Below are 25,952 nucleotides of genomic sequence, written 5' to 3' on the forward strand. Positions count from 1 at the left end.
TGGCTCTTCCTATACTGGTCCAGTACCAGTCTTCAGCCATGTGGACAGAAAAACTAAGCAGAGGCAGGTCTGTTGAAAGCTTCAGCCAAGTTAAGCACGGAAATATTTCTTTCCTGTTAACTCAAGAGTCTGGCAGTCACCTGTGTGAGGTTGCCCTCTCTTTTAGTCGCGAGCCACCGGCCATTTGGTTCAGCCGTGTCAGGCCTACCTGGTGATGAACCATGACTAAAGTCAAATATGTGGTTTCTGAGCTCCTACACATGAGATGAGTGTTTTGACACTATATTGCACTGCGTGTCGTTGTCTCTTAACTAAGAAAATTTTCACATTGCCGGTTGTGTTGGCTAAAACAAATTCCCCTCGCTGATGAAGTATAAAGTTGCAATGGGTTCCTGAAGGTCCTGTCATGGGGCAGCCAGGTCTGTGCTTCGGGACAGTGGATACATTTCTGTTTGGGCAAGGCTGATGATTGTGTTTGGCGCACAGTAGCTCACTAGCACATGCTCTCCTTTAACCTCTATTAAATGATTTTCTTTGGCCATTTGGGGGCCAGCGGAAACAAATTGAAAACATTAAAAGCACCTTATAAAGTTTATTTGGGGAATTTGTTAGCGAACTGATTCAGCAGATATGAACATTAAGCATTTCATTTGGAGTTTTGTTGCTGGCCGCGCTGTATTCATTTAAAAATATCTGGCTTTTTAGCTGCTAAAGACTTCACTATCTTCACAGGCTTTTCACTAATTTTGTTTGTCTCATGTTTGGTGATAACAGCTGCCTTTTACTGCTGAAAATATCAATATGGGAGCTGTGAGTGTGAACCAGTGACAGTATAAAAAATTGTCAAAGCCTGAGTGGTTTCGAAAGTGCTGTGGACGGATGTTGGATGTACTGCTTCTTCCACTATCCGACTAATCTAAGTATCAGCAAAGACGCAGATCATCGGTGGACCTGAGGTGGGCCGAATGACGCCTGGGTGCTCTAATAAGCCTTCTGTAATAACACTTACCTGTCAATCAAGCAGCCATGCTGTTAATTATGCACAACCAGGGAGGTGGAGTGAACCAAAACAAATCAAAACAACAAGCTGAAAGGTGCTAAAACGCTCTGTGGAGCTGAGAGGAACTTCAGAGTCAAGTGCTAAATCTCTCGTCACTACGAGTGACCCCTTTCACATTACATGTAATCATTTGATCCATTGTTAATATATATTGATTACTGCTATGCCATGATCTACTGAACTGTGAAGGCGAAAGACGATTTACATCCGTGGTCACCAACTACTGCAGAAGAGGCACTTTCAGTGGCTCTAACAGATCAAAGTTGTCTTGATCCTTTTATGTCAGTGCATTACATTTTGAGGAGATGGATGGCCTACATTAAGTTTTCCCCCCAATGATCCAACATTGCATCCCATGGGTGCCTCACTGGAGACTTAATAGAAATTCTTCATTCACTACACGAAAGTTTACACACAGAAATGTTTGCCTTAAGTTCAGTGAGGACATGAGCAAGTGTGTCTCTGTACTCAATGGCCAAATAAAACGGGAAAAGCCCGAATCATAATAATAATGCAAATATATGGAGTAGTACTTACGATACAAACAGGCAGGTGGCCAAATAGGCATCAACAAGGTCCAAAGAGCGAGTCTCATTTTTCCTTCTGACAGAAATGTCTACAACTAAGCGTGTGTCCTTTAAGTAGAGTTTGGATTGTCAACAGATGAAAATATACTGTGTGAGCACTAATAGATGGCTGTTCCAAGGCCAGGACACACAAATCTCAGCTTCTGTGAAATACACTGCTCTTGCTGCCCGCATCCTACCCTCCTTTTTGCACAGGAAACTGCCCAGGACTTGATCTTAATTAGTTTGGCACAGAGTAATAACATCCTCTGAGGATTAGAGATTGTTGTGTTAGATTAGTGCAGGAAGACCTTTTTTTAGGAATGGATAAGACAACAAAATGCTCTGGTAATGGAATTTTTTTTAAATATGGGATAAACTTTGTGTAAAAATGATATAAACAGTCGACTTTTTGGTTATTATGTAAATCCGGACCTAGCGACAGATAAGATGACAGGACTGTGATCGTACAATGTGCTGAAATTTAATAACTTTGATTAATTTTACGACTACGTGTTTTGTTGTGTCAGTGGAATTGGATCAGACATCCTCTGGGTGGTAAAGGTTGACTTTTCCTAAGCTACTTCTGTGGTTGGCTCAATTGGGATTTAGAAATGTTTAAAATCCAAGATAAACTCGGCCGAGGAGCCTGTGTTTGACATTTTTCTAAGTGATCAGAAATCCACTTTTAGAAGGTGGATGTTTGAGTTTGTGTTCATTTGAAATGTGCTGGGTCTTTTTTTTTTCCAACACTAAATAACAAATAGTCAGTACCTAAAAGTACTGCACTCAGACCTTTATTTTCCCTAAATTGATTTTTGTCTTTCTCCTGCCAGTTGTTTCATTTGTACTCGAGATTTATTTTACAGTCATCTGTCAAGAAATGTTGTCAATTATAACGACTGGTCGACATCAGGTGAAGCAATTCCATTTTAAATGAACTCATTCTGAAAATGTGAATGTTGACGATTAAAGAGCAGGCTTTGATCATTTTTCAGAGGCCATGACTGTTATGCTTAAAGAGGCACTCTCTATGATTCTTGGCCCATGCCTTATTTTCTGTATAAATTACATACAAAGAAAGCTTAAGAGGTGTTTCTCAAGGGCTCAACATTTTTTATGCCTACACTCAACTGGCAAATGCACTATGGAAAAGCTGAACTATACTTGAAGTGCTGTATTTTAGTGTGGTTTAGAGCTGAGGTGGGGATCAATTGCTTGGTTTCTGCAGCAGCATCCCAGAAAGCCCCAGAGAGGGAGGTCTGAAGGACAGGTGGGGAGCCACACAGTGCCACCTCAAACCACTGTCCCCACGGCTGGAGAGAGAGGGGGGGCCTCACCACAGAGTTAGAGACCAGCATGCCCAGAGACATGCAGGGACTTGGGCCAACAGTGCCATGTCTGCGTGCGGATGTGTGGAGCTGCAGTTATTCATTAATGATCAATCTGCAAAATATATTTATTTATAAAGAATAGTGAACGATTCGTCTGGTTCAAAACTTCCAGATTGGTGCCAGCACGCAATTATCAGGCATTACAGCTTCTCACAGCACAAGTCGACGCCTTAAAATGTCTTGCTGTGTGTGGAAAACCCCAAAATATCACATTTTCAACTCCATAAAAACAGAGCAAAAGCAGCAAATCCTCACATCAAAGGTGCTAGTACCAGTTTGTGCATTGTTGTGTCCACCTTGTGTCCTTGATTGCATAATTTTAATCTTAAAATAAATATATATTATACATAATGAATACATAAGAGTGTGAGGTTTCATCAGATCTTTTGTGCAGACATCTAGTTGTTCTATGGAGATCATGCTGATATAGAGGAGCAAAAACATCTTAATAATATAATAACTATAGTTTGTTTTATACACTTTATTTTGTAGGTTGTACACTGAGTTCCCATACTGTCTCCTTTCCCCATTTTCCTCTTCCCATAAAGAACCCCATAACTTTTGAGCTACATAACTTAACTGGCTTTAATATTGAACATTAAAATAAAAAAAAAACCCTGAAATAAGATGAAGTCTCTTTTGAATAATGTGGCTCATGCTGCCCTCTTCTGTCAGAGAAGCAGACTTCCATCTAAATGGATTAACATTCGCTCACTGCCACATTATGTAATATGAAAACTATTAGACACTGTTAGAGACACTCGTTAATTGTTATTAATCGTTAATTAATGCGATAAAACACGCTACACAAACAAACTAAAGGGCGTGTAACCACCAGTGCTACAGATAGGGGGTTCAATTCAACTCATATTAATGATTTAAACTCGCATTTGTCTACTTAATAATAAAAATAAGGACATAAAGGTGTGTAAACTGAAACAAAAGCGTGAATATCGTCGGTGGTTGTTATCTAAAACACAGCCTGCGGTTTCTTTGTGGCAGCGGCCCTGCGAGCGTTCAACATTCACAGCGGGCCAATCAGAGCGCGGCTCTCTTGGGAGTCTCATCCAATAGCGAGGCTGGTTATTGTTTGGCCCTTTTTTTGTTGCGACCGCCGCGGACAGACAGAGGCAAGTGGACCCGGGGTTTGAAAGCTAAGCTAATCCACTCACGGTTACTTTAAAGGTTTTGCAGCGGTCACATTTGCAGCTCACACCTGTGTCTGCTTTTGGAAAAAAATCAGAGCTACCTGTGAGTACGTTAGCCGCCGGGCTAAGACGCTGAAGCGGGTTTTTATTCCGGGTAAACCGCTTTCTGTCCTGCTAGCTTCTTCTGGAGGTAAAGGCGCCAGTCCTGTTTGACAACAGCGCGGCTTTTCAGTCACGCTCACCCGGTGCTGTTGTTGTTGTTGTTGTTTGTAGCCAAGCTCAGTTTGAACCAAGGCGCTAATTCCCTTTTTATTTATTTATTTTTTTCTAAAAAGTGAAACATGGCTGAATTTCTCGAAGATCCGTCGGTGCTCACGAAGGATAAGCTGAAGAATGAGCTCGCAGCCAACAACGTGCCGCTTCCCAGCGGAGAGCACAAGAAAGAAGTGTACGTGCAGCTGTATCTGAAGAACTTGACCGTGCTCAACAACAAGAAGAGCCCACCTATAGACGCCTTCTCCAGCGACGAGGAGTTACCGGCCCCCGTGGTGTCCAACAAAAGTCGATCTGGAAGAGTAAGTTTTTGTTTTTGTTTTATCTGTGGTGATGAGATGCTGTGGTGCATCCTGCAGCTTTTGATTTGTTGTAACTTTTTATTTTTTATTTTTGCAGAAAGCTACTAAAAAGACAGACAAGCCTCGCACAGAGGAAGTGGAGGTGACAGATCTCACTGATGAAGATTTGAAACAACAGCTGGCAAAACATGGTGTGGACACGGGGCCCATTGTTGGTGAGTCCCCCCCATACACACACACACACACACAGAGGGCTGCCTCAGACTTTAGATTAGATTAGATATACTTTAATTATCCCACCACGGGGAAATGTACTTGTTACAGCAGCAGAGGAAAGTGTAGCATACACTACAGAATTAGAAAAAAGTAGAAAAGGCAAAAAAAACAAAACAATAAACAGACAGAAATATCTATAACCTACAGTAAACACTCAAAACAATCAAACTTCAAAACAAGTACTGAGGATAAAAGTGGCATGATATAAAAAGAGTATTGTAATGTGAAGTGACCATAGTGTAAGAAATATTGCAAGAGTAGTGACCATCATATAAATAATAAATATTATTGAAAGAGCAGTGACCATCATATAAATAAATAACTAATAAATTAGTTGTAAAGAAAAACGTATCTTCTGTCCTACGTGAGAAGTACTTTCAGACTTAGATCATACAAACATTATTAAGCGATTACGTAGATAAAGTAACGAAACAATTCACATAAAAGTAAATGGGTGTACTTTGTGTTGACCTGTTTATCCGGTTTCGCACATACAATCTGTTTTTTTGACTAACATGTACGCCGGTACGTTAGTCAAAATTATGCTGTAGATATCAGAAAATATTAGTTCGTAAAGCAGCATTGCATGTCCAAGAAATCGCATTTAAACTATGGCTTAATCAAACAAAACATTTTAAAGTTTATCCGTGTTTGCTCTTTCCTGTCTTTTAATCCAGCCACCACCCGTAGAGTGTATGAGAAGAAGCTGCAGAAGCTTTTGGACCAGCCTCCAGCTGAGCCTGAAGCTCCAACAGAAGTCACAGCTCTCCCCAAGGTAGACAGTAACCAGAACGGCAACACAAATTCTGACCAGTACAGCGACAAGGAGGACGGTGAGTTGTGACCGCGTGTTTACCAAGACAAATAACATGAACCTGAATATGTCAGCATGTCTTTTGCTTCTTGATGTCTGACTAAATGTTGGAAAAAACGCTGATATCGCCATGTTGAACATGTGTTTTTCAGAGGAGATCCCTGCCCCAGAACCAGAACCACTCCCAGTCCCTGTGGTAGAGAAGCCTGTGAGGAGCAGAGGGAAAACCCCAGTTACCGTCAGAACCAGCAGTAGACGACAAACCAAGGTGAGGCACATTTTTCTACCCCCACAACATTCGAGAAAGATTGTTATTATATTTTAAAGTTTTATGAACATGTCTTTTTTATCACTCGGACAGGTGGTGGAGGAAATTATCACTGAAGAAACGCCTAAGAAGGCCAGCGAGAGCGTTGTCGAAGATATCCTTGCCAATGAAATAAGCACGCCAACAGGCATCAGGTAACGGCTCGCAAAAACAGCCAAGCACATGAAGTAAAACATATTCTATTTAGACAGATTAACCAAAATGTTAGTCTAAAAGTTTAACGTTTAAAAAAAAAAAAAGAATAATCTGTGGAAATAGTACGCGCAAGAAAAATATAAACTTTGTTTTTTCTCCCATTTTTTCCATGAATGAAAGTAAAACTGCTAAAATAAAAAAATAAAAATAAAAAGTTCACAAATCTATTAGAATCGAGCAGTGAGCACTTCCCCTTTACCAGGATAGTCCAACCACCTGACAGGCATAACAAAGAAGCTACAACTGCTTGACCATGACAGAGATGTGCTATGGACTCGTCACATCTTGAAAAAATAGGACTTCAGCCAATACCAATACCAGTGTCTTTCCCGGGCAACACCATGACCCGCCCTTCTCTGCCTCTGATTGGCTTATCCTGAAGTTCCAACAAAAGGAAACAAGTAATAGCCAATCGGAGGCAGAGTAGAGTGGGTCATGACTTTGCCTTACTTGCACAGATTTGGCACGTTTGTGAACAAAAATTGAGGGTTAAGTTATTTTACATGACAACTAAGTGGACAACTTTGCCTTTTTTTGCAGTTTTCTGCACTTTCATGCAGGTAGAGCAGAGCTTGAGTACATCTGTTATTAGTTATGAGGTAAAATGTGACGTTAATTTCGTACGTGAAGGTAAAATTACCGGATCAAAAGCGTTGTTATTGTTTGTAAGTGTAGAATAAACCTGCCTCCTGTATGAACAGTCTGTGGCAGGCTGTATTTTAACGTCTGTCATGATGGTAGTACTTGCAGAGCTGAATGTTTTCTGAGGTGGTACACGGTATAAAAAGTTTGAGTTTGGCCTAGACTAAAGTTTTTATTGTTTTTTTTTTTCTCTGAACAGTGCTACCTGCAGGCGTCCGATCCGAGGTGCAGCAGGTCGACCTCTAAAACCAAGTGACTACTGGATGGATGAGTCCCGTGTGCAGCGCACTATCCACACAGAGAGCCGCACTTACTCCGAGTCTTTCTCCAGAGGCGGCAGCACCGTTTCTTCTAGCAAAGCGCCAGCCCGACGAGGCTTCCTGTCCGTGTTGCTCAAGCTCCTGTTCCTCGCCGTGGTCGCCGTCTCTCTCTACTATGCCTACCAGAACCTGGATGCCGATCAAATCAACACCCTCAAAGGCCACCTGGACAGCGTCATCGTCCCCCTTCAGGGCGCCGTGAACAACGTAGCCACCTACCTGGGCATGGGAAGCAGCGGCGCTACAGAGGCCGCCGGCAAGTAAAGACCCTCAGCAGTCTTTTTGTCATGCCCACGCCACCTCCCTGCCACAGCACACCACAACTTAAGCAGTAAACTTGGCTCACCTCTTCTTTTTACATACATGGTTGGACAAAGGACACAGATCTAATTGGAACGATAAACTTTCTCCTCTCCAGACGCCAGCTTTCCTCCCGCCCGCAAGAGGAAACGGGTAGCTTCTGGATAACACTGTTATGTGGCAGTCAGAAGAGACTCATTTTAATGTTGATTTTTAATCTGTGAATTGTTTTGTGTCTTTGTGCGTATTTAACCCTTGTATGTAGAAACGAGTGCAGAGTGGAGAGGCCAAGTTATCCATGCATGGTTGTAGTTTTTGAAGGTCATACTGTAGTTTTCTAACTCTCTGTGCCAGGTGTTTTTCTGACGGTGAAGTGCCTGGACACTGTTAGCACTTAGTGCCCTCCCATTTTAAAAAGCACAAAGCAGTGCTACTACTACTAATACCAGATTGTCTACGTGTTTCTGTATGGATTTACAACAATTTGCTCTGTAGCTATAGAATTAGAGTTAGAGTGATTCATTATTTCTATGGTGCTCAGGTCGATTCAGCTCAAACTTTTTTCATGTGGTCCGTGCTGGGAGGAGTCACGTGGTGTAATCAGGTCGCGTCACTGCATGAGGAAAATCCGCCCGCGTTCAGGTCGAGGTATAAAACGTTTTTGTTTTTATTTTTCAGCGGCTGATCACTGCTTGAATCATTGTATACAGGGCTCTATAATTATGAGTAAAATTCTGGTCACTCTGCATTGTAATATTTTTTTTTTTACTGTCAGTGAATTGAGGAAGGCTTAAGATTTACTGTACTTTTAAGATCTTTTAATCAGAATCTTCATCAATTTACATACAGAAATGTAAACAACAGCTTGTCTATTTGATATAAAATGGCAGTGTTTGGTCATAGATTATTAATTTTCCAGCCCTGTCAGTGTGCCCATTTGAGTTTACATGCTTTGGGTTTTAGTGTTTTTTTGTTTTTTTGTGCTTTTCTTTCTTTTCTTTTTTTTAAAAAAACTTAGATTTCTGATCCTTCAGTCCTAATATGCAGGATTGGCTGTTGCAGTGCACCCACATAGCCCACCTCACTGACTGCATGTGTCCAGACATGGAAGATCTGCAAAGAAGACACAAAACAAGTTAATCCTTTTTGGGGGGGGACAGTCAATTAATGTAGCCTGTGCAAATTACCAAAACGAAGACACAGTTGTTTTTTTTTGTGAATGGGGTTGTTTACCTGCTGGATTCACTGGAGGTGATGTTGGAAGGTTACTGGGGCATTTTTTGTTTCTATTTTGATATTTTTCTAAAGTGGTGTGTCAACTTTTTATAGCACATTTTAAAAAAGGTAACATTTGAAAAGCAATATGTTGAAAACTGTATCTTAATCTGAATTAAGTGATTTTTATCATCAGGCAGCTCTCCCGCAAAGGACAAATGACAGGGGTTATGTGGGTAAGGATTTTTAATCTGTTTATTTATGATCATGTAGGCAGTGTATCATAAAATAAACTTTGTTGTTACCAGATTTTTTCTTTTCTTTGTCTTCTGTAGTGCTGCCAGTGTTTTTAACGTTTTTTATCACATGAACCTCTTCCAGGCATTTCCATTAAAACTTAAAAATAGCACATTATAACAGATAACCATGACAAAAACTGATTATGTTGCTATTTCAAGGAAGATATAAATCTGAGTTTGATTAAACGCCTTTAGAAATTGAAAGGGGGGAAATGAAGACATACTTAAAAATAGTATGATATAATAATACTAAGAAGAAACTAACAACATATATATGTATTTATGTATTTATATTAAAGTAGTTATGGCTTGTTGTGAATTTTTAACATTACTAATTAACTACTGCAAGTGTGTGATGAAGACGTACACCGTGACGGTCCTGGCGGGCGGGGCTCTGCTCAAACGGCTTCAGTTCCGAACGAACAAAGCCAAGCGGGACTACGGGGGTCATAAATCTAACACCTCATTGTCTGTGGGCAGGGAGGAGATAACGGTTAACGGTTAACAAACAAACGTTTTTACGTGTTTAAACAGGAGCTAACGTTAAATACGTGATTTAAGTCACCGGCACAATGATAGATTTTAGTTTTTAACGTTGGTGTGTTTAAACTTGGTGACTTTAATAAGTGCTAGCTCACGTTAGCTCCGCTTGTGAGTCGTGGGACTCTTCTTTTCACCACAAACTGAACGTTTTCATACCTCCTGTCCTCCTACATGTGTTAACCTACCAAGCCCAGCCCTTCAGTCCCTTCAGTGACCCGCTGTCCCCCTTTTGGAGGTCGAACAAGCAGCGTCGGGGTCAGGAGACCAGCAGCCCCGGACAGCTGGAGGCTGCTGCCGGTGTTGTGGAATTTTCCGACCCCCTCAGAATCTGACTCCCCTTCGCGTGAACGCGCATGCACTCACACACGTGTGTTATGACAGGCGGGCAATGAAATGTTTTGTGTTTATGTATGTTTCAGATTACGTTTGACATCTGTCACAATCGGACTCCCCTCTTATATTGAAAAAATGCAAGATGTAACACCAACCATTTTCACTCTGCTGGCATAATGTGACCTCTGCTACCCATGTATTAAGTTTTTTGTAACTAGTGGTAACAGAGAGGGGAAAAAAGGAGGAGAGAGATTCTTTCAGGTCACAATTTACATCTGTCACAATCTGACTCCCCTCCAGATGTTAAATCTGACTCCCGTCCCTTTTTTCCTCTCTGTTCAGTTCAGTTCAGTTCAGTTCAGAGCTTTATTGTCCCTCCAGGGGAAATTTGATTTGCAGTGACAAAGCAACTTACACAACAAACAATAAATAGACAAACAGTGACATAGAACAATGACGCAAAGTAAAGCAACCAAAACTTGATTTAAACAATCCTAAATGAAGTTAGAATATAAGTGACAGGAGGCAAAAAGTCTATAAAATAAAATATATTGTACAGATGTATATACAGCAAATACAATAACTTAATAATAAATAAGTAGCAGAGGTCACAATATGCCAGCAGATCTTTATTGTCCCGCATGGAATTGGTTTTTCAAAAGCCAGTGCATATACAATAACCACACCAGGCTGTACAGAATATACATAAACCCATAACAGTGCAGTGCATGCGCGTTCACACGAAGGGGGAGTCAGATTCTGAAGGGGAGTCGGAAAATTCCATAACACCAGGCAGTAAACACCTCCCATTACTGCTTACAGTGAATTTAAAGTGGAAAACACACCGTGCTATCACTTCAAGCCCTTCTCCCCCTCCTAATGCATGGTCCAGACTTTATATAGACTTCAGTTTTGTTTTATCTGACCATCTCCAAAAGTAATAGCTTTATTCTGCACCAGTAGTCCTGCAGTGCTTTGGCCTTCCTGTTTTTACAGTACAACACAAAAAAAACTGCTGTGGCAGCTGTGGTTGCCAGAATTTTACCGTAATAAACACGGTGCAACTTTTTCTAGTATTACCCTAATAGGATATTAGTGCTTATTCTATATTTTAAAATACCTGTGGATTTAAGGTGAAAATGTGCCAAACCAAAACTGTATTTTACTCTATAATTAATTGTCTCTGATATAAAATACTGCTTTATAAGTATGTAGACATTACTTTAAAATACCCTATAAATAAAGGGTTTGCCCTAAAATATGACCCAAAAAAAATGAATAAGATTTTACCATAATAAATACAGTGTAACCAGTTTTTCTATCTACTTTTTCACCATAAAATCTACTGATTTTCTTTTTACAGTGTACAAAGTGGCCTCATCTGTGGTCTTAAAGCAATAACAATATAAAATTATAAATATTTCTTGTGTTATTATTTTTTTTATTCAAAATTGCTTCTGAAATCCAACTTAGGTAATGGGACGGTAAAATGAGGTCCAAATTAATTCCATTATTTATTGTGTGTGTCTTCCTGAGTGCAGCCAGATTTACTTCAACTTCTGTAGGAATAAGCAGACTTATTTGTAATAAGGATAATAGCACTCAGTGTAGCTGCCCAACACAGCTAATCAGATATCTGTCTTGACTAATCATCCTGCTGTGTTTCTCTGAAGTGGCTGTACTCCACCTGCTGGCTCCTTGATGTCTGTGCCTGACCAAGAAATGCAGCTCAGCAGTCAGCGCCTTCAAGATGATGCTCAGATCAATAATGTCAGATTGTAAGAGGTTGTTTATTTATTCTAAATAGTTCTGTAGTTCACAATTTGGTATAGACACTTTTTTATGAGGATTTTCTTCCTGTGAAGGCATTGAATAGTTTGTAAGGGTTAAATCTAAGGAAAAGTATAACAAAATGAACAATAAAAGTACCTAAAAAAACAACCTTTGCCTATCATTACTGTGTATTGTGATTTAAGTTATTAAAAAAACATTCTGAAAATGGTATGTTAAACAATTCTTTAACCGTCTGTCTTTTTTTCTTTATTGTTTAACAGGAAATGTTGTTGTTGCTGTTGCTGTTGTAGGTGAATATTGTACCAGCTGACTGTGATGACCCTGGAGTGCAAAACTGAGACTTTGTAGGGGATGGAAAGGCTTAGTTAATTAAATCCAGTAGGCTGCAGCCTGACACAGCAGCAGGAAGAAGAGCAGACACACATACAGTGCACCACACAAAGGGGGTGAGTCTCACTGTAGTGCTGGAGGACGGATTTACACTCAAAGTAACCGGACCATCAGGACAACAGGTGAACAGCCACGATTTTCAGTGTTATGTGGTGATATCCTGTTAATATGTGCAGCCGGGAGATAGATTTAGACTGGGTTTATATTGTTTTGGAAAGTTATGATGTCCAAATTTTGTATGTGTCCTGTTCTTGATGCTCTCTCTCTCTCTGCACTCCTTTTGCAGATGTTTTGTAGTTGTCTATTTACCCACCGCATAAGTGGATCAACATACAGTTTGTGTATCAGTAACTGTGACAGCTTCCAGTATCTCATCATGTACACAGAGACACAAATTTATTTACTACAGATAAATAGATTATTAGTAATTTAGGAGTGGATATAAAGTTTCTTGAAATGTAGTTTTATCTGGGACTTTGTGGCTCATCCAATACTACCCAGATGATGTTAAGATGTGGAAGAATCCAAATTAAATATTTGTTTTGTTATATTGGTCAATCTGAAATCAACTTATAACTCAATGTGTAGTCTGCCACTTGTAGAGTTCAAGGGTGATGTAAACTGTCAAACATTTGACATTTGTTTGCTGCACGTCTTTGTTTTAACCTACAATTTTGACACAGATGAGACTTTTGTTCCGTAAACATTCAGGTACCACACACAATTATATTTTAGCGTTATTAAAAGTCATGAAGCTTCCTGTCCCTGCTGTGACCTTGCATGCTTAATCCACCCCATCACTCGCTCGTGTTTACATGCTTTCGCTTGATAATCCAGTTTCACTCCGGGCTAATGAATGGACAGTTTATCAATGCACTTTAATGGGACTAAAGCTGGAGAGAGATGGCTGGTTTTTGCAGGCATCTTGCTTCACAATAACATGATTTATTCCAGGACTGATTCATTGACACCCTGCATCATAATCTAGTTTTTGTTGGAGAGACAATGTAGTGCTCTGTGTCTATCACAATCTGCAGCAGTAGTGCTCAAATTCGGTGGCTCGATTGTACGTAACTTACATTTCTGCCTGTTATTGAACACTGGCAGGATAATGCTTTATACTGCACTTATCTCAGAGACAAAATATACAGTAGGTAACCTAATTTGAATAATACTTCTTACACTGATGGATCGAAGGATATTACTATTCTGTTACATCCGAGGTTCATGTTCATCTATAGTTCAGGTGCAGCAGATGGAGGCAGTGTTAAGGGATTACAGTAACTCCTTTAACAGTCTGCAGTCAGTCAAGTTGGGCCGATTATAGTGCTCCGTCCTCTATTTGGGGAGGAGGGTGGAGGAAGAGGAGCTCTGTGCAGCTCACAGCTCCCCTTCAGTCTGGCCCTGAGTCACATGTGCTGCAGCTGACCGGATACCTGCCTCGACTGTCTGGGCTGTACAAACAGTGACTGCAGGAGGTGTTGTGGATGCAGGGGGTACGCAGCTCTGTGATAACACACCTTAGACATCCATTCAGTCTGCCATGTTGATTACATGGTGGTATTTATACCTCGCAGCTCGGAGCATCGCAGAGAAATGCAAGTATTGCTGCTGTTTTTTCTGTCTAGCTGTGTGTCTTTTCAAGGTGAACTCCGCAGAGGAGTAATGTGTGAGGCAGAGCTCAGTCAGGGTGTTTTCTTCTTATGTCTTGTAATGGATCTGTGTTAGATGACTCGTGCTTCCATTAGTGCCACTAAGAGAAATGTCAGGCTTAATTTGTAATCCCTCTACCCTCTGCACGTCCTGAATGCAGTATTTATGAAATCTGAGCACGCAGCCCACTTTCTGGATGCAGGACTGTTTTCCCTCAGTCGTGCCTGTGTGTGTGTGTTTGTCACTTCGTCTACCGTCAACATGTGTCCTGACCAGAAACACTCTTTTCTTCTTCTTTCCTCCTTCAGATCTGAAAATGGCATCAATTCTGCAGAAGCTCATCACCCCGCTGTTCAGCGGTCCTCCTGAGCCCCCCAGGAATAAAGTGACAGTGGTGGGCGTGGGCCAGGTTGGCATGGCATGTGCCGTCAGCATCCTGCTCAGGGTGAGAGCCCCACTGGTTTTTGCTTCCGCTCAGATGGCCTTCCTGTTGGTGTCACAGGACGGGGTAATACCCAGAATCCTCTGAGACTGACACCGGATTAGTGATCTCTTGGTGTCTGGTGATCTGGCTGGATCTGTTATGCTTTCACTGTCCTTGTTAAGGTGTGGACACAATGACGGAAAAATGAATTTGACACAGAAAGAGAACAGAGAGAGAGACAATCCTACAGTAAAATGTTATTTTAGTCATTGCTCCTCGATTTGTGCTCTATATATAACAGAGTGTCATCTGCGTAAAAAGTGGTTTAAAACACAGACAAGGTCAGTATAATGTGGACTCAACATAATACAGAAAAATGCAGTCTAAAGTGGATGTGCCAGGGATATATTTATTCTCTAAAATCATACAGATCAAACATCTTTATTGAGGTTTGTTACGGGAATTTTAAAGAAAACCCTTTAAATAAGGAGGACTGGATTCAAAGTATCAAAGTTTAAGTTGAATTTATTGTTCTTGTACAATAAGGAGCGTTTCACAGTGCAACACACAAAAGGGGTTATGGAGAAAAAGGCTCCCTGAGAAGCTCTGACAGTTGGTTCTTATACATTTTCCTAAAAATGGGCTGTCTCAACCCATGCAAATTGTTAACAGACAATTTGCATATATAGCAACGGTTTTCTTCAGCATATCCCCTAATCAGTAGCCAGTATATCCCCAATCTAAATGTCACCTCTCTGACCTGTCTCTGGCCCTTATTATGTTCTGGACTTCCTCTATTTATACATTAACCTCTATTTATTAACATTTTACCTTACCCTGCCAGTCTCAGCCAAACATTAATAAAGGGAAGTGCCCTCAAGACATGTAATAAATAGGAACACACATCGTATAATTTAAAAACATCTAAATAGCTGTGTAACCCAGATTTTTATAACAAGGTTATTTCCACTTGTATCCCCAGCTGAACAAACTGGTATGTTGCTGAATTAATAAACTGTGTTATGTGAATCATTCCGATGTGTTCAGGAGCTGGTTGATGAGCTGGCTCTGGTGGATGTGATGGAGGACAAGCTGAAAGGAGAAATGATGGACCTGCAGCATGGCAGCCTCTTCCTCAAAACCCCCAAAATAGTTGCAGACAAAGGCAAGTTTATACCTCAGACATGCCAAGAAACTAAATCTTAGCACAGGATGCAGCTAACTGACAGAAACATTTTTTCCCTCTATTGATCTTTGAATCTTTATTTTTACCAGCTCCTGCTTGGTTTCAGCAGGAATTTGACAGTGAGCTTTTGCCCCTCTTAACCATTACTCCAAATCTTCTTCCTCCCTGTCTCTCAGACTACTCTGTGACAGAAAACTCTCGCATCGTGGTGGTGACAGCCGGTGTCCGTCAGCAGGAGGGAGAGAGCAGGCTGAACCTCGTTCAGAGAAACGTCAACATCTTTAAGCACATCATCCCTGAGATCGTCAGATACAGCCCTGACTGCATCATCATTGTGGTTTCCAACCCAGGTACACAAACCTTCATTCTGTCTGTTTGCCAGTCATACAGCATTCACCGTCTAATAAACAACACTCTTCAACAGTCGACGTGCTGACTTATGTAACCTGGAAACTGAGCGGCCTTCCCAAGCACCGCATCATCGGCAGCGGCACAAACTTGGACTCGGCACGCTTTCGCTTCCTGATGGCCGACAAACTGGGGATCCATTCCAGCAGCTTCAACGGCTGGATCCTGGGAGAACATGGGGACACCAGTGGTGAGTGGTGATTTGCTCTTGAACCAGCAAGGAGAAAGTATCACAATATGTCGCTCACAAACGATGATGGTTGATTGTTTCATTGGTGTTTCAGTGCCTGTGTGGAGTGGAACGAATGTGGCTGGAGTCAACCTGCAGACGTTAAACCCGGACATTGGCACTGACCTTGATGACGAGAACTGGAAGGACACCCACAAAATGGTGGTGAACAGGTACACCAGAGGTCACCTGATTGATTTAGATGTTTTGCTTCACTGTTCTCATTGATAACCTTAGAACAAGCTCAAATTTGAGTATCTGAGTATATTATGATGTTTGATCAGTTTATTTTTGAGCACTTCTTATCTGCTGTATCACCATTAAAATCAACCAATACTAATACATTCAAACATTTAGCAGTCTGAAAACAGGCTTTCTTTGTTTTTGCTCATCTCAAGCTGCGTCTTGTGTCTTTCAGTGCCTACGAGGTGATCAAACTGAAGGGTTACACCAACTGGGCCATCGGTCTGAGTGTAGCTGACCTGACAGAGAGCATCATCAGGAACATGAACAGGATTCATCCTGTTTCCACCATGGTGCAGGTAAAGTCTGATCACGCAAAGATTCATTTTCACATACATTTAAGAAATAAACAGCATCTTATGTATAAACATATCCAAATTGTAAATACTGTACTTTTGTCTTTAAATGATTTAAATAGTTTCTTTTTTGCATTTTGTCATACATGTTCATGATTTTTCACTATTTATCACATGAAATGTCAGTAAAGATGAATTTTAATTTGTATAAATTTCATTTTTTCATGTTGATATATAAGTCAAATTTTCTCATTTTGTCTCAAATTGACTGACTGTATCTGAATTAAATGCAATTTCAAAGGTGATTACTTACTTTGCAGCTCCAGTTTTGCTTATTCAGACTCAATTTTTAAAATCTGATTGGATTCTGAGTGACAAACCTCCACTTCACTGCACACAGTATATAATAATGATAAGTAATAATGTAATAAGATGCTTTCAGGTTCAAATTGTGGCCTCCGAACAAGTTGTTTGGTTCAGATTTTATTTTATTTTTTGCATGTTACATTCACTTATCTCTGTTTTTGAGATGTTTAGTCTCCCACAGACAGTAAGGTTGTTGTTTATGGTGTTCAGGGCATGTATGGAATCAGTGACGAGGTGTATCTGAGTCTGCCCTGCGTGCTGAACAATGGAGGAGTGGCCAGCGTGATCAACATGACCCTGACAGACGATGAGGTGGCCCAACTGCAGGCCAGTGCTGACACGCTGTGGGACATCCAGAAGGACCTGGATGATGTCTAAATGAACAGAAGGAGGCGCTGTAGCTGTACCTTCCTTGCTGCTCATCTCCTGCAGTATTATCACTCTGCAGTCACCAAACACTCCACACCTTCGACCCACTGCCCCCTGTAGATTCACAGGCATAGTTTAATCCCTTCAGATTTAACTGTAGGCGTCAGTTTGTACACTTCTGCTCACTGGAGTCTAAATGTGACATCAACTGAGTGAAAAGCTGCTCTGACTCATTTGTCCTCGACTGTGCTGCTGCGGCGTGGAAACACTCATGTTGCTTTGTTTGTGTAATAAAGCAGGTTTGCTGCTGTTGCTTGGACAAAAAATGCATTTGTTCAGTTATTCAGCCGTAAAGGCATTTACATTTATTAATGCTGTAGAGCCTCAGTTTAAATGTATCAACTTAAACCAGCTTTAAGCAGCAAAGAGACAAATTTTATGTATAATGTTACAATTTTAAGGAGGTAAAGGGACAATTAATCTTATCCTGCTAACAAAATATTTTAATTCTTCAGTAATATATGTCCTCTCCACTTCTATGTCCACCATTAAATAACTTTAAAGATAGACACAACCTACCATCAGTCACATATTGGTTAAAAACATCATTGTAGATTGGGATAGGTGTAGCAGTTATGTTGCACAATTTTACATGAAACAAGGGCATTTCTGACAAAGGTAGAGGAGCTATGCACATGGTGACAATAATAATAATGATAATAATAATAATAATAATAATAATAATAACAACAACAACAATAATAATAATAATAATAATAATAATAATAATAACAATAATAATAATCATCATAATAATAATAATAAACAAATTAAATTAAGCCCTTTAAAGAGTGGGCTAATGTCAAGAAATCACCACAGGTTGTGAAGCAGGAAACACAGCAGACACACACTTATTGTCTTATGAATAACAGGTTTATGATCATGGTGAACATATTTCAAAACTAAATAATACATTTTATATGAAATTACTTCTTCAGCAGTTCTGCATATGCATGTATCTTTCTTTATTAAAGCTTTAAAAAAAACCTTGATTCTTCTGCATCTCAGCCGTTGACCTTTGTTTGACCAAGTCATGGATGGTTCAGGCTGCCATTTCAAATAAAACTCATTGGTGCACCTCTCTCTGTGACCTCGGTGTAGACAGCGTGACGATCAATGGTGTTTAGCATGGTGTTAATCACTGGTGAGGTGTGAATGACTTAATTGTTGCCCCAAGCTGACGGACTGTGACAAGTTGTAGGACTGTAGAGAAATGCCTTCATGTTGAACGCACTCTGGATTCTGGACGCTCATTCATGAAGAGATAATGTACACACACACACACACACACACACACACACACACACACAGTCCAGCAATAAATAAACACATCACAGCTCACAGAGAAGTTAAGGGCGTTTTAATTACACAGCACATTTAATCACAAGTAAACTCAAAACAGTGACACGTGACATGTATAGAAAAACATAATGAATACAAGAAAATTAAACTCAAATAAAAACTTCAAAAATAGTTCAAATTCAGCTCTTCTCCATCTGGGTAATTATCCAGATTGCCTCCACCTGAGAGAGAAAATAGATTAAAGAAGACTCAATCAGACGGTGGTGAGTGTTGCTGATGACTTTCAGGGTTTTACCTTCTTCCACTGCTCGCTGCAGCAGCTCCAGAAAAATGGATGACAACGATAATCCGAGTCCATCGTTGCTCTTGTTATGACTCACTGCAGAGACACAAAGATAAATGAAAAGGTAAACAAGAAACTTCACAACCAAGACGTGTCCAAGTAAGTGATGAAAACACAAACATAAGAAGTTATTCTCTCTGCTCTAATGGCAGAATAAGTTTGCTCAAGTAAGCTGACGTTTATTGTGAAATAAATGTGTATCCAATGTCATGTGAGTTTAAAGGTATCACTTTTAACAAATAACTCTTTATAAAGTGTTACTAAAATGTAACTTTATAGATCAGTGACAGTATAAAACATTCATAAAACATTAACTAAATTGATGGTTTATTAATGTTTATATGTTAATAAAATAATTAAGGTTCACATGATCTACAGCTAAAAAAAACAAAACAAATCATCATCGCCAGCCAGAAAGATTTATTTTCAGTAATGGTGTTTATCTCATTTAAACAGCATTAGTATATTAGCCATTAATAAAGTCATTAGTTACCGCCTGTAGAGCTTTTATAAAGGGTCACTCACCTAAATCCTCTCTGCTGGTGCGCTTCAACGCTGAGCGGTGTCCCTCTGCAAAAAAAAAAAAAAAAAAAAAAACATTTAACACTTTAACACATTGTGGCTCACAATCACTTTTTAAAAAATGTTTTAAATTTCCTCTGCAAATTCTTACGTGCTCCCTTTAGGTATAAAATGGCCTGAGGAGTCCAGTTTCTCCGCTGAAAAGTGATGGAGAGTTTATCTCATAACGACATTTGTTGGTTTTTTTTTTTATCTTAAACATGGATAATAGGAAAAATAAAGCTACTTTCACCCACCTGTGGTGCACTACAGCACTGAGACACCAACATCACCACAAGCAATGTGACTATTAGGGACATTGTTGAACGCTGCAATGACATTTAGTTTAATTAGCAATAACACTATTACTAACACCATTTAATACATTTGTATGTGACACAATATAATGTATTTGTAAGTAAATATAAGGACATTTTAAGTGTTTATTAATTAATGCACAGTACTTGTCAACAATTAGAACTTGCTGCTGTGACAAGTGACTTTCCCCCAGTGTGGGATCATTAAATTCTTATTTTACATTATTAGGAATAATTTGTAGTGTTTCTTTAGGTGCATTTAACTATTCTGTCATTCATTATCTGCTTACAAGAGACCACACCGGGGAAATTTGACACAACAACAACACAACTAGAACAACAATGAGAAGAACAAGACCATTAAGGACACCAACAACAAGATCAAGAACAACAAGAACAAGACAAACAAGAATAAGAACAAGAAGAACAAAAACATCATCACGAACAAGAGCAAGAACAACAGGAAAAAGAAGATGAAGAAGAACATGAAGGACAAGAACAAAAAGTACAAGAAGAATAAAAGCTCACCGTTAATTGTACCTGTTGTCCTGCAGGATGTAGGATCTGTACGACTTTCTCTGTCGCTGCTGTCATTATAAAACAAAGCAAACCACCCCATTAAACAGCGTCACTGATGACAGGTAGCTTCATTATGGCTCACATAATGCTTAATGCTGACAGGAATGACAGGTGTTGTTTAACGTGTCACTGCTCATTAATTAAAACACCAGAGAGATGTAAAACTTTTACGAGCAGCAGAGGCTTTTTCACAGGGTCATAACATGATGGCACTGCTGAGATTTTATGAATGAAGCTGATGTGATGACAGCGTGTCAGTGAGTCTGAGGAGGAACACAATTCAAGTTGTACGACGTGTTGACGCTTTCCATAAAAAGATGAAAGTGTCATTATGTGTCATGCAAGGTACTGTAAAAGTACATGTACTGATTAAACAGGCGTGTTTAATGAGAGGGCTTTAGAGTTGCTCATAGGAGGATTGGTTTCCAGCTTATTTTAATGTATTTTTAATGATTTTATTGTATGATTCAATTTTCTTTTTTTAGTTCAGATATATCCATATGTAATATGGTACCAGTCAGAGAAGACGTTTCTCCATTGTAAGAGTATTTTAGTGTGGGTTTACTTAAGTAAAGAACATAAATACTTCCTTATTTTTCCAGTCTCGTTATTTTTTTATAACTTCCTTTTACACCGTCGAAAATCAGTGGAATTAATTAGCATTAACGATGGCTGCAGGTGAGCCAGTTCCAGGTGTCATCATTAATGTTATTCAGTCAGGGACAAACCTTCAAACTTCATTTTTACTGATAGTTTTAAGCCCCGTGAAAAATTTGTACATGTGTGTGAACTGTTAATAAATATCAAGTTAAGACATAATGAACTGTTAATACATTTGTAGCACACTTTAAGTACATGTTCATATTATAATCTACAGTTATTTGTGATTGCTGCTACGTCATGCCGTTTAAACACTGTTATATCTGGATGAAAACAATATGCATTACTATAATGTATTTAATTGAACTGTAAACTGGTGTTACCATAATTTTATAGCAAAAGGGAGAATACAAAGGTTAAACCTTCATTGTATTTATCAAAAGCATAACTTAATTAAGTCATTTCTGTAATGCTGGATCTTGTATTCTTGAGCAGTGGGAGTTAGTTCATACAGTATTTGAATGCAGGGTACTTATCCTGGATTAAACTTGGTTTGCAGTGAAAAACATAAAACATCTTTATAAAAGAGACACTTTATTCCAAGTATGCACTTACAAAAGTTACAGTAAAACATCTCAGTAACAAACATCTTAAACCTTTTTCCCCCCACAACAGTTCACATTTCTTTGCTCACGTAACATTTAGCTTGTTATTATCTTTTTGTAATAATAATGTCAGTGACACTTCATCGAGTAGCTCAGACAAAAAACTCTCACTGACTGTTGAGGCACACAATCTGTAGCAGGAGTGGATGCTGTAAAGAGCTCCTAACTCTCCGCTGAGTCAATCCAGTGGTCCCAACTCATCGGTCCATAAATATGAACAGACTGGAATGATACAAAATGGGAGACCTGCTTCCAGCTTTTAAAATAAAAAAAATAAAAAAATCTCCTGGTAATGTCATCCAAGTAGTCGTCAGATACAAAAACATCATGTCAGTCAGATACACTTGATTCTTCTGTGCAGAGAAATGTTTGGATTCACAGTTCTGGATTGGCAATGACCAAGATATACAGTCACTATTAGAAACTATAATAAACACTGAAACTCTCCTCCGATACAAAAACGGCCCACTGTTATACCATCGTGTTGCTCTCGCCGATTTTATCCACCAGCTGAAAGAGAATAAAAGAACAACCCAGAGTTAGTTTCTGCAACTTATTACTGAATCAGAATAAAAACATTCAGGTTTAAGATCATTCAAGATGAGGCCGACAGGAACAGATGAGATTAAAGTCGCAGAAAGTCACAGAAAAGGACGTTTTCTCTTCAGACAAAATTAAGTTTTTATATGAAATGTGTTGAATAACTACAGTACAGTGCACCATCACATACACCACACACCTACACTGTTCCTGAACAGTCTTCATAAAGTTACAAAAGGTCGAGTCCCACGAGGCCGAGTTCAGAACAGCAGAGACATTGTTCGAGAGACGGACTGTCAGCGCTCACATTTCAGTAAAGGTCCTCCTGTCAGTGTTTGAAACTAAAGACCATACAGGTGGACACAATAATCTCAGCTTCTTTCAACTACGTCTTCATCAGCAAATGAGCTTCACTGAAAACTACATGTGGACCTGCTGAAAGCTCCAGAAAAAGTTGGCTGCTATGTTTTAATAAAAATGAAAATAAAGCTGCAATGATTAGTATAATAAATAATAATTAGTGCCACCTATCGGCGAAGTTGCAGAGTGCAATGAAATGAATACTCTCCAACATCTCACCCGCTCTCACTGTAGATATAAAGGGCTTATTTCAAGACAACGAGAATAAAACTCTTCATATATTCAGGTTGTTATACACTAATGAAAATATAATAATACACATTACAGTCAATTCCTGCAAAGAAATACTCCTTTAAGACAGCTGATTGATTCCAGTTCTGCATTTTGTCCAATGTTTTGATGCCTGTTTTGCTTCTGATACCAAAATCTTGTCCCCTGCCTACAGATTCTGCATTCATGTGCAGATATCTGTTTATATAGACTAATTATGGCTTTTGTTGTTGGCTTAATTTGTCATGAACAGCTTGTAGATGCCGTGTTTTTTAGGCTCTGACTGTCAAATATCGGATGTTGTTGCAGCTTTTAATAGAAATAAGAATCAAAAACTCATAAAGAGGACAGAAAAAACGGTCTCAATCGAGTTAAGGGGATGATTAATCTCCGATTCATTGATCATCATGATATACTTACTGTGCTGATCCCTGGTAAGCTGAGCAAAGACCCGAGCACAGGTACACGTCTGATGAAGCCTACCGCCACCGGGAAGAACCCTCTGTTGACGAGAGAGAACGAGGCAAGACCAAAACACTCACATTAATTCAGGATAATGATGACAGAGAGGCGGTTTTCTTTCTGTCTGAACTGACCTGAATAAGAGGAAGAACCCGTAGATCTCCAGGACGACTCCAATGATCGGCCAGCCGATCAGAACCACAAACACTCCTCCCAGGAAGAAGCTGGTGGCTTTCACTTTGTGCCTCTGGAAGAAGAATCTGAACGTACGCTCCAGGCCGATGACGAAGGACAAACCCGAAACGAACAGAATCTGTAGAGGAAGCAAAGACGGTCACCGGCTGTCGGTCAGATCATGTGAGGGAGATGTCGGTAATAGTATTTGTCGGAGCCAAAGTGTGTGTGCATTCATGAGTTCATCGCCTACTATTTCAGTTAATAAACATCAGAAAACTTACTTTACGTGACTGAGCCTACTCAGCAGCTTTTTTAAATGGATAGTTGCCGCTACAATTTAGTCGACAGAAAATATTGGAGCCTGTCACCACTGAGTGCACAGGTAAAAAAATAAGGTGTAACCACAACCACACCCTCTGTGTCAATTACCAGAAGTTAAGAAAACATGTGGGATCTAAACACATTTATGAACAACTCAAACTATACACACACAAACACACACAAACGAATTTGGCTCCTACAGTATTGATTGATCAGCTCACATTTCCAATGGCGAGGAGAGCTTTATCGAAAAACAGCACCATCCCAAAGAAGAGGAAAAACACACCGAACCCCGTCAGCCCCATCCCAATTTCTGTAGAAATACAAGAAACACAAGTTATTATGGATATTTGGTAACATCACATCAAGAACAGGGGAAGCTGCAGACACTACTTGGGTCAAATATCAATGAAAGTGGATGAAGGTATTAAAAATGTGGATTACAATGTTGCTGAGCAGTTTGAATTGAATCAAGAAATGACGTCACGCATACATCGTCCATTTTTATAGTGGCTGTGACGAGTGAATCTTCCCAGTGTGGCATCATTAAAGTTTATCTTATCTTAAATTAGTAGCCCTGATTCAATTCAATGTAGTAAGAACTAAACTATATAAAGAGCTGTAGCTCATTAGTAAATAAATAACTCTAATATTCAGCTTATGAGTGAGACTATATAGAGTTTGCCACACTGTTTACACCCACATAGCCACTTTACCGACGGCTTAATCTGTTTTCAATCTGCTGGATTAACCCAAAAAAAAAAAAAAAACACATTCCTGTGAGATTATTGTGTTAGTTACTCCTAATTACATCTGTTTGCATGTGCAAGCATAATCAATAATATCTCAAAAACCATGTTATGGATCAGAAAAGTTAAGTTTGTGACATTTATACACTAAATTATGAGTCAATTAAGGTTTCAAAAGCTGATTTAGATCATTTATACTAACTAATGTGTTGGTGGTTAATTAAATAAAGCTATAGTCCATGTTATAAATGTATTTTAAGGCAATAAATTAATTATTTTCATGATTACTTCTTCTTTTTAAAACACTGCCCTGTGACGTCACCACCCTCTCAGCCAATGGCGTCAGAGCTTCACTCACTCACACACACACACACACACACACAGCACAAAGACAAACGTTAACGGAGCCACGTGAGCTCTTCTTACTCTGCGAGTCCGTGAGTGAGATCATGTCTGCGTTGTTTGTCGTCCCGCACGAGGCTCGCAGACACTTTGAATCTTTCCGCTTCGGCTCGTGGGAGCTAACTGATGCTACAGAGGAAGCGGCGGAGGCAACGCGAGCGGTTTGTGACGCCACGACGCACTCCGCGAGCCACGTACGCAGCCACGCACGGAGATCGTCTATGTAGGCAGATGAGCGACACCCTCCGAAAACAGCAGTACCCTCGAATGGCCACTTGAGGCTGGCTGCAGAGGCGTCGTTACAGATGGCTTAATCGAGCACCCAGGCGTCATTTCACTGCACATTCCCATTCCTATTCAGTGTAAAAATGTAAAAATAAAAACTTTTTATACAAACATATGTTTATGTTCTTTTTTTAAAAACTGTACCTATGTCTATACATGTTTGATGTCTGTACTAAGAGAGCAAAGTGTGACCGGAGTCAAATTCCTCATGTGTGCACACACACGGTGAATTAAATTGTACTGTTTGTTATTGTGCTGCACCAGAGTTCGCTTACAGCAACTTTTCATCTGCAGTCCCTTCGGCAGACACAGTTAAAACATATTACAGCACAATAACAAACAGTACAAAGCAAAAAACACACAGGACACATAATACAAAATACAAAGTTACACACAATAGCACATAGAATACTCAGCTCTGTAGCCACGGACATTGGTGGGTGTATGTTATATGCTATTGTGTGTAACTTTGTATTTTGTATTATGTGTCCTGTGTGTTTTTTGCTTTGTACTGTTTGTTATTGTGCTGTAATATGTTTTAATTGTGTCTGCCGAAGGGACTGCAGATGAAAAGTAGCTGTAAGCTAACTCTG

The 25,952-nt window shown here is 39.7% G+C and overlaps 3 protein-coding genes and 1 long non-coding RNA gene across 6 annotated transcripts; 2 read left to right on the forward strand and 2 right to left on the reverse strand.

Moving 5' to 3' along the window:
• The first annotated feature begins 4,089 nt into the window (after positions 1 to 4,089).
• On the forward strand, positions 4,090 to 9,142 carry tmpob (thymopoietin b). 2 transcript variants are annotated; one of them, XM_027272956.1, is made up of 7 exons: positions 4,090 to 4,150; positions 4,504 to 4,743; positions 4,841 to 4,958; positions 5,697 to 5,852; positions 5,986 to 6,101; positions 6,195 to 6,295; positions 7,198 to 9,142. In XM_027272956.1, the coding sequence occupies exons 2-7, from the start codon at positions 4,510 to 4,512 to the stop codon at positions 7,580 to 7,582; spliced, it is 1,110 nt and encodes a 369-aa protein (XP_027128757.1). In that variant the 5' UTR covers positions 4,090 to 4,150; positions 4,504 to 4,509; the 3' UTR covers positions 7,583 to 9,142. The 2 variants fall into 2 exon arrangements, with proteins under 2 accessions (XP_027128757.1, XP_019126269.2); XM_019270724.2 differs by having other exon boundaries at positions 4,109 to 4,358.
• Positions 8,626 to 9,999, reverse strand: LOC113744197 (uncharacterized). The gene is made up of 2 exons (XR_003461353.1): positions 9,861 to 9,999; positions 8,626 to 9,602 (listed from the first exon to the last, which is right to left on the reverse strand). It is a non-coding gene; the product is annotated as an uncharacterized LOC113744197 (long non-coding RNA).
• A 2,239-nt stretch (positions 10,000 to 12,238) lies between these two features.
• On the forward strand, positions 12,239 to 17,685 carry LOC104940653 (L-lactate dehydrogenase C chain). 2 transcript variants are annotated; one of them, XM_010757306.3, is made up of 8 exons: positions 12,239 to 12,314; positions 14,154 to 14,290; positions 15,317 to 15,434; positions 15,632 to 15,805; positions 15,880 to 16,053; positions 16,148 to 16,265; positions 16,511 to 16,634; positions 17,208 to 17,685. In XM_010757306.3, exons 2-8 carry the CDS (start codon positions 14,162 to 14,164, stop codon positions 17,373 to 17,375), a joined length of 1,005 nt encoding a protein of 334 aa, XP_010755608.1. In that variant the 5' UTR covers positions 12,239 to 12,314; positions 14,154 to 14,161; the 3' UTR covers positions 17,376 to 17,685. The 2 variants fall into 2 exon arrangements, with proteins under 2 accessions (XP_010755608.1, XP_010755609.1); XM_010757307.3 differs by lacking the exon at positions 12,239 to 12,314 and adding an exon at positions 13,528 to 13,790.
• A 4,020-nt stretch (positions 17,686 to 21,705) lies between these two features.
• Positions 21,706 to 25,276, reverse strand: golt1bb (golgi transport 1Bb). The gene is made up of 5 exons (XM_010757305.3): positions 25,099 to 25,276; positions 24,145 to 24,236; positions 23,560 to 23,738; positions 23,384 to 23,465; positions 21,706 to 22,303 (listed from the first exon to the last, which is right to left on the reverse strand). Exons 1-5 carry the CDS (start codon positions 25,121 to 25,123, stop codon positions 22,265 to 22,267), a joined length of 417 nt encoding a protein of 138 aa, XP_010755607.1. The 5' UTR covers positions 25,124 to 25,276; the 3' UTR covers positions 21,706 to 22,264.
• Between the last annotated feature and the right edge of the window lie 676 nt (positions 25,277 to 25,952).

This window comes from Larimichthys crocea, chromosome XXI, assembly GCF_000972845.2.
Source record: "Larimichthys crocea isolate SSNF chromosome XXI, L_crocea_2.0, whole genome shotgun sequence".
Taxonomy (NCBI): domain Eukaryota; kingdom Metazoa; phylum Chordata; class Actinopteri; family Sciaenidae; genus Larimichthys; species Larimichthys crocea.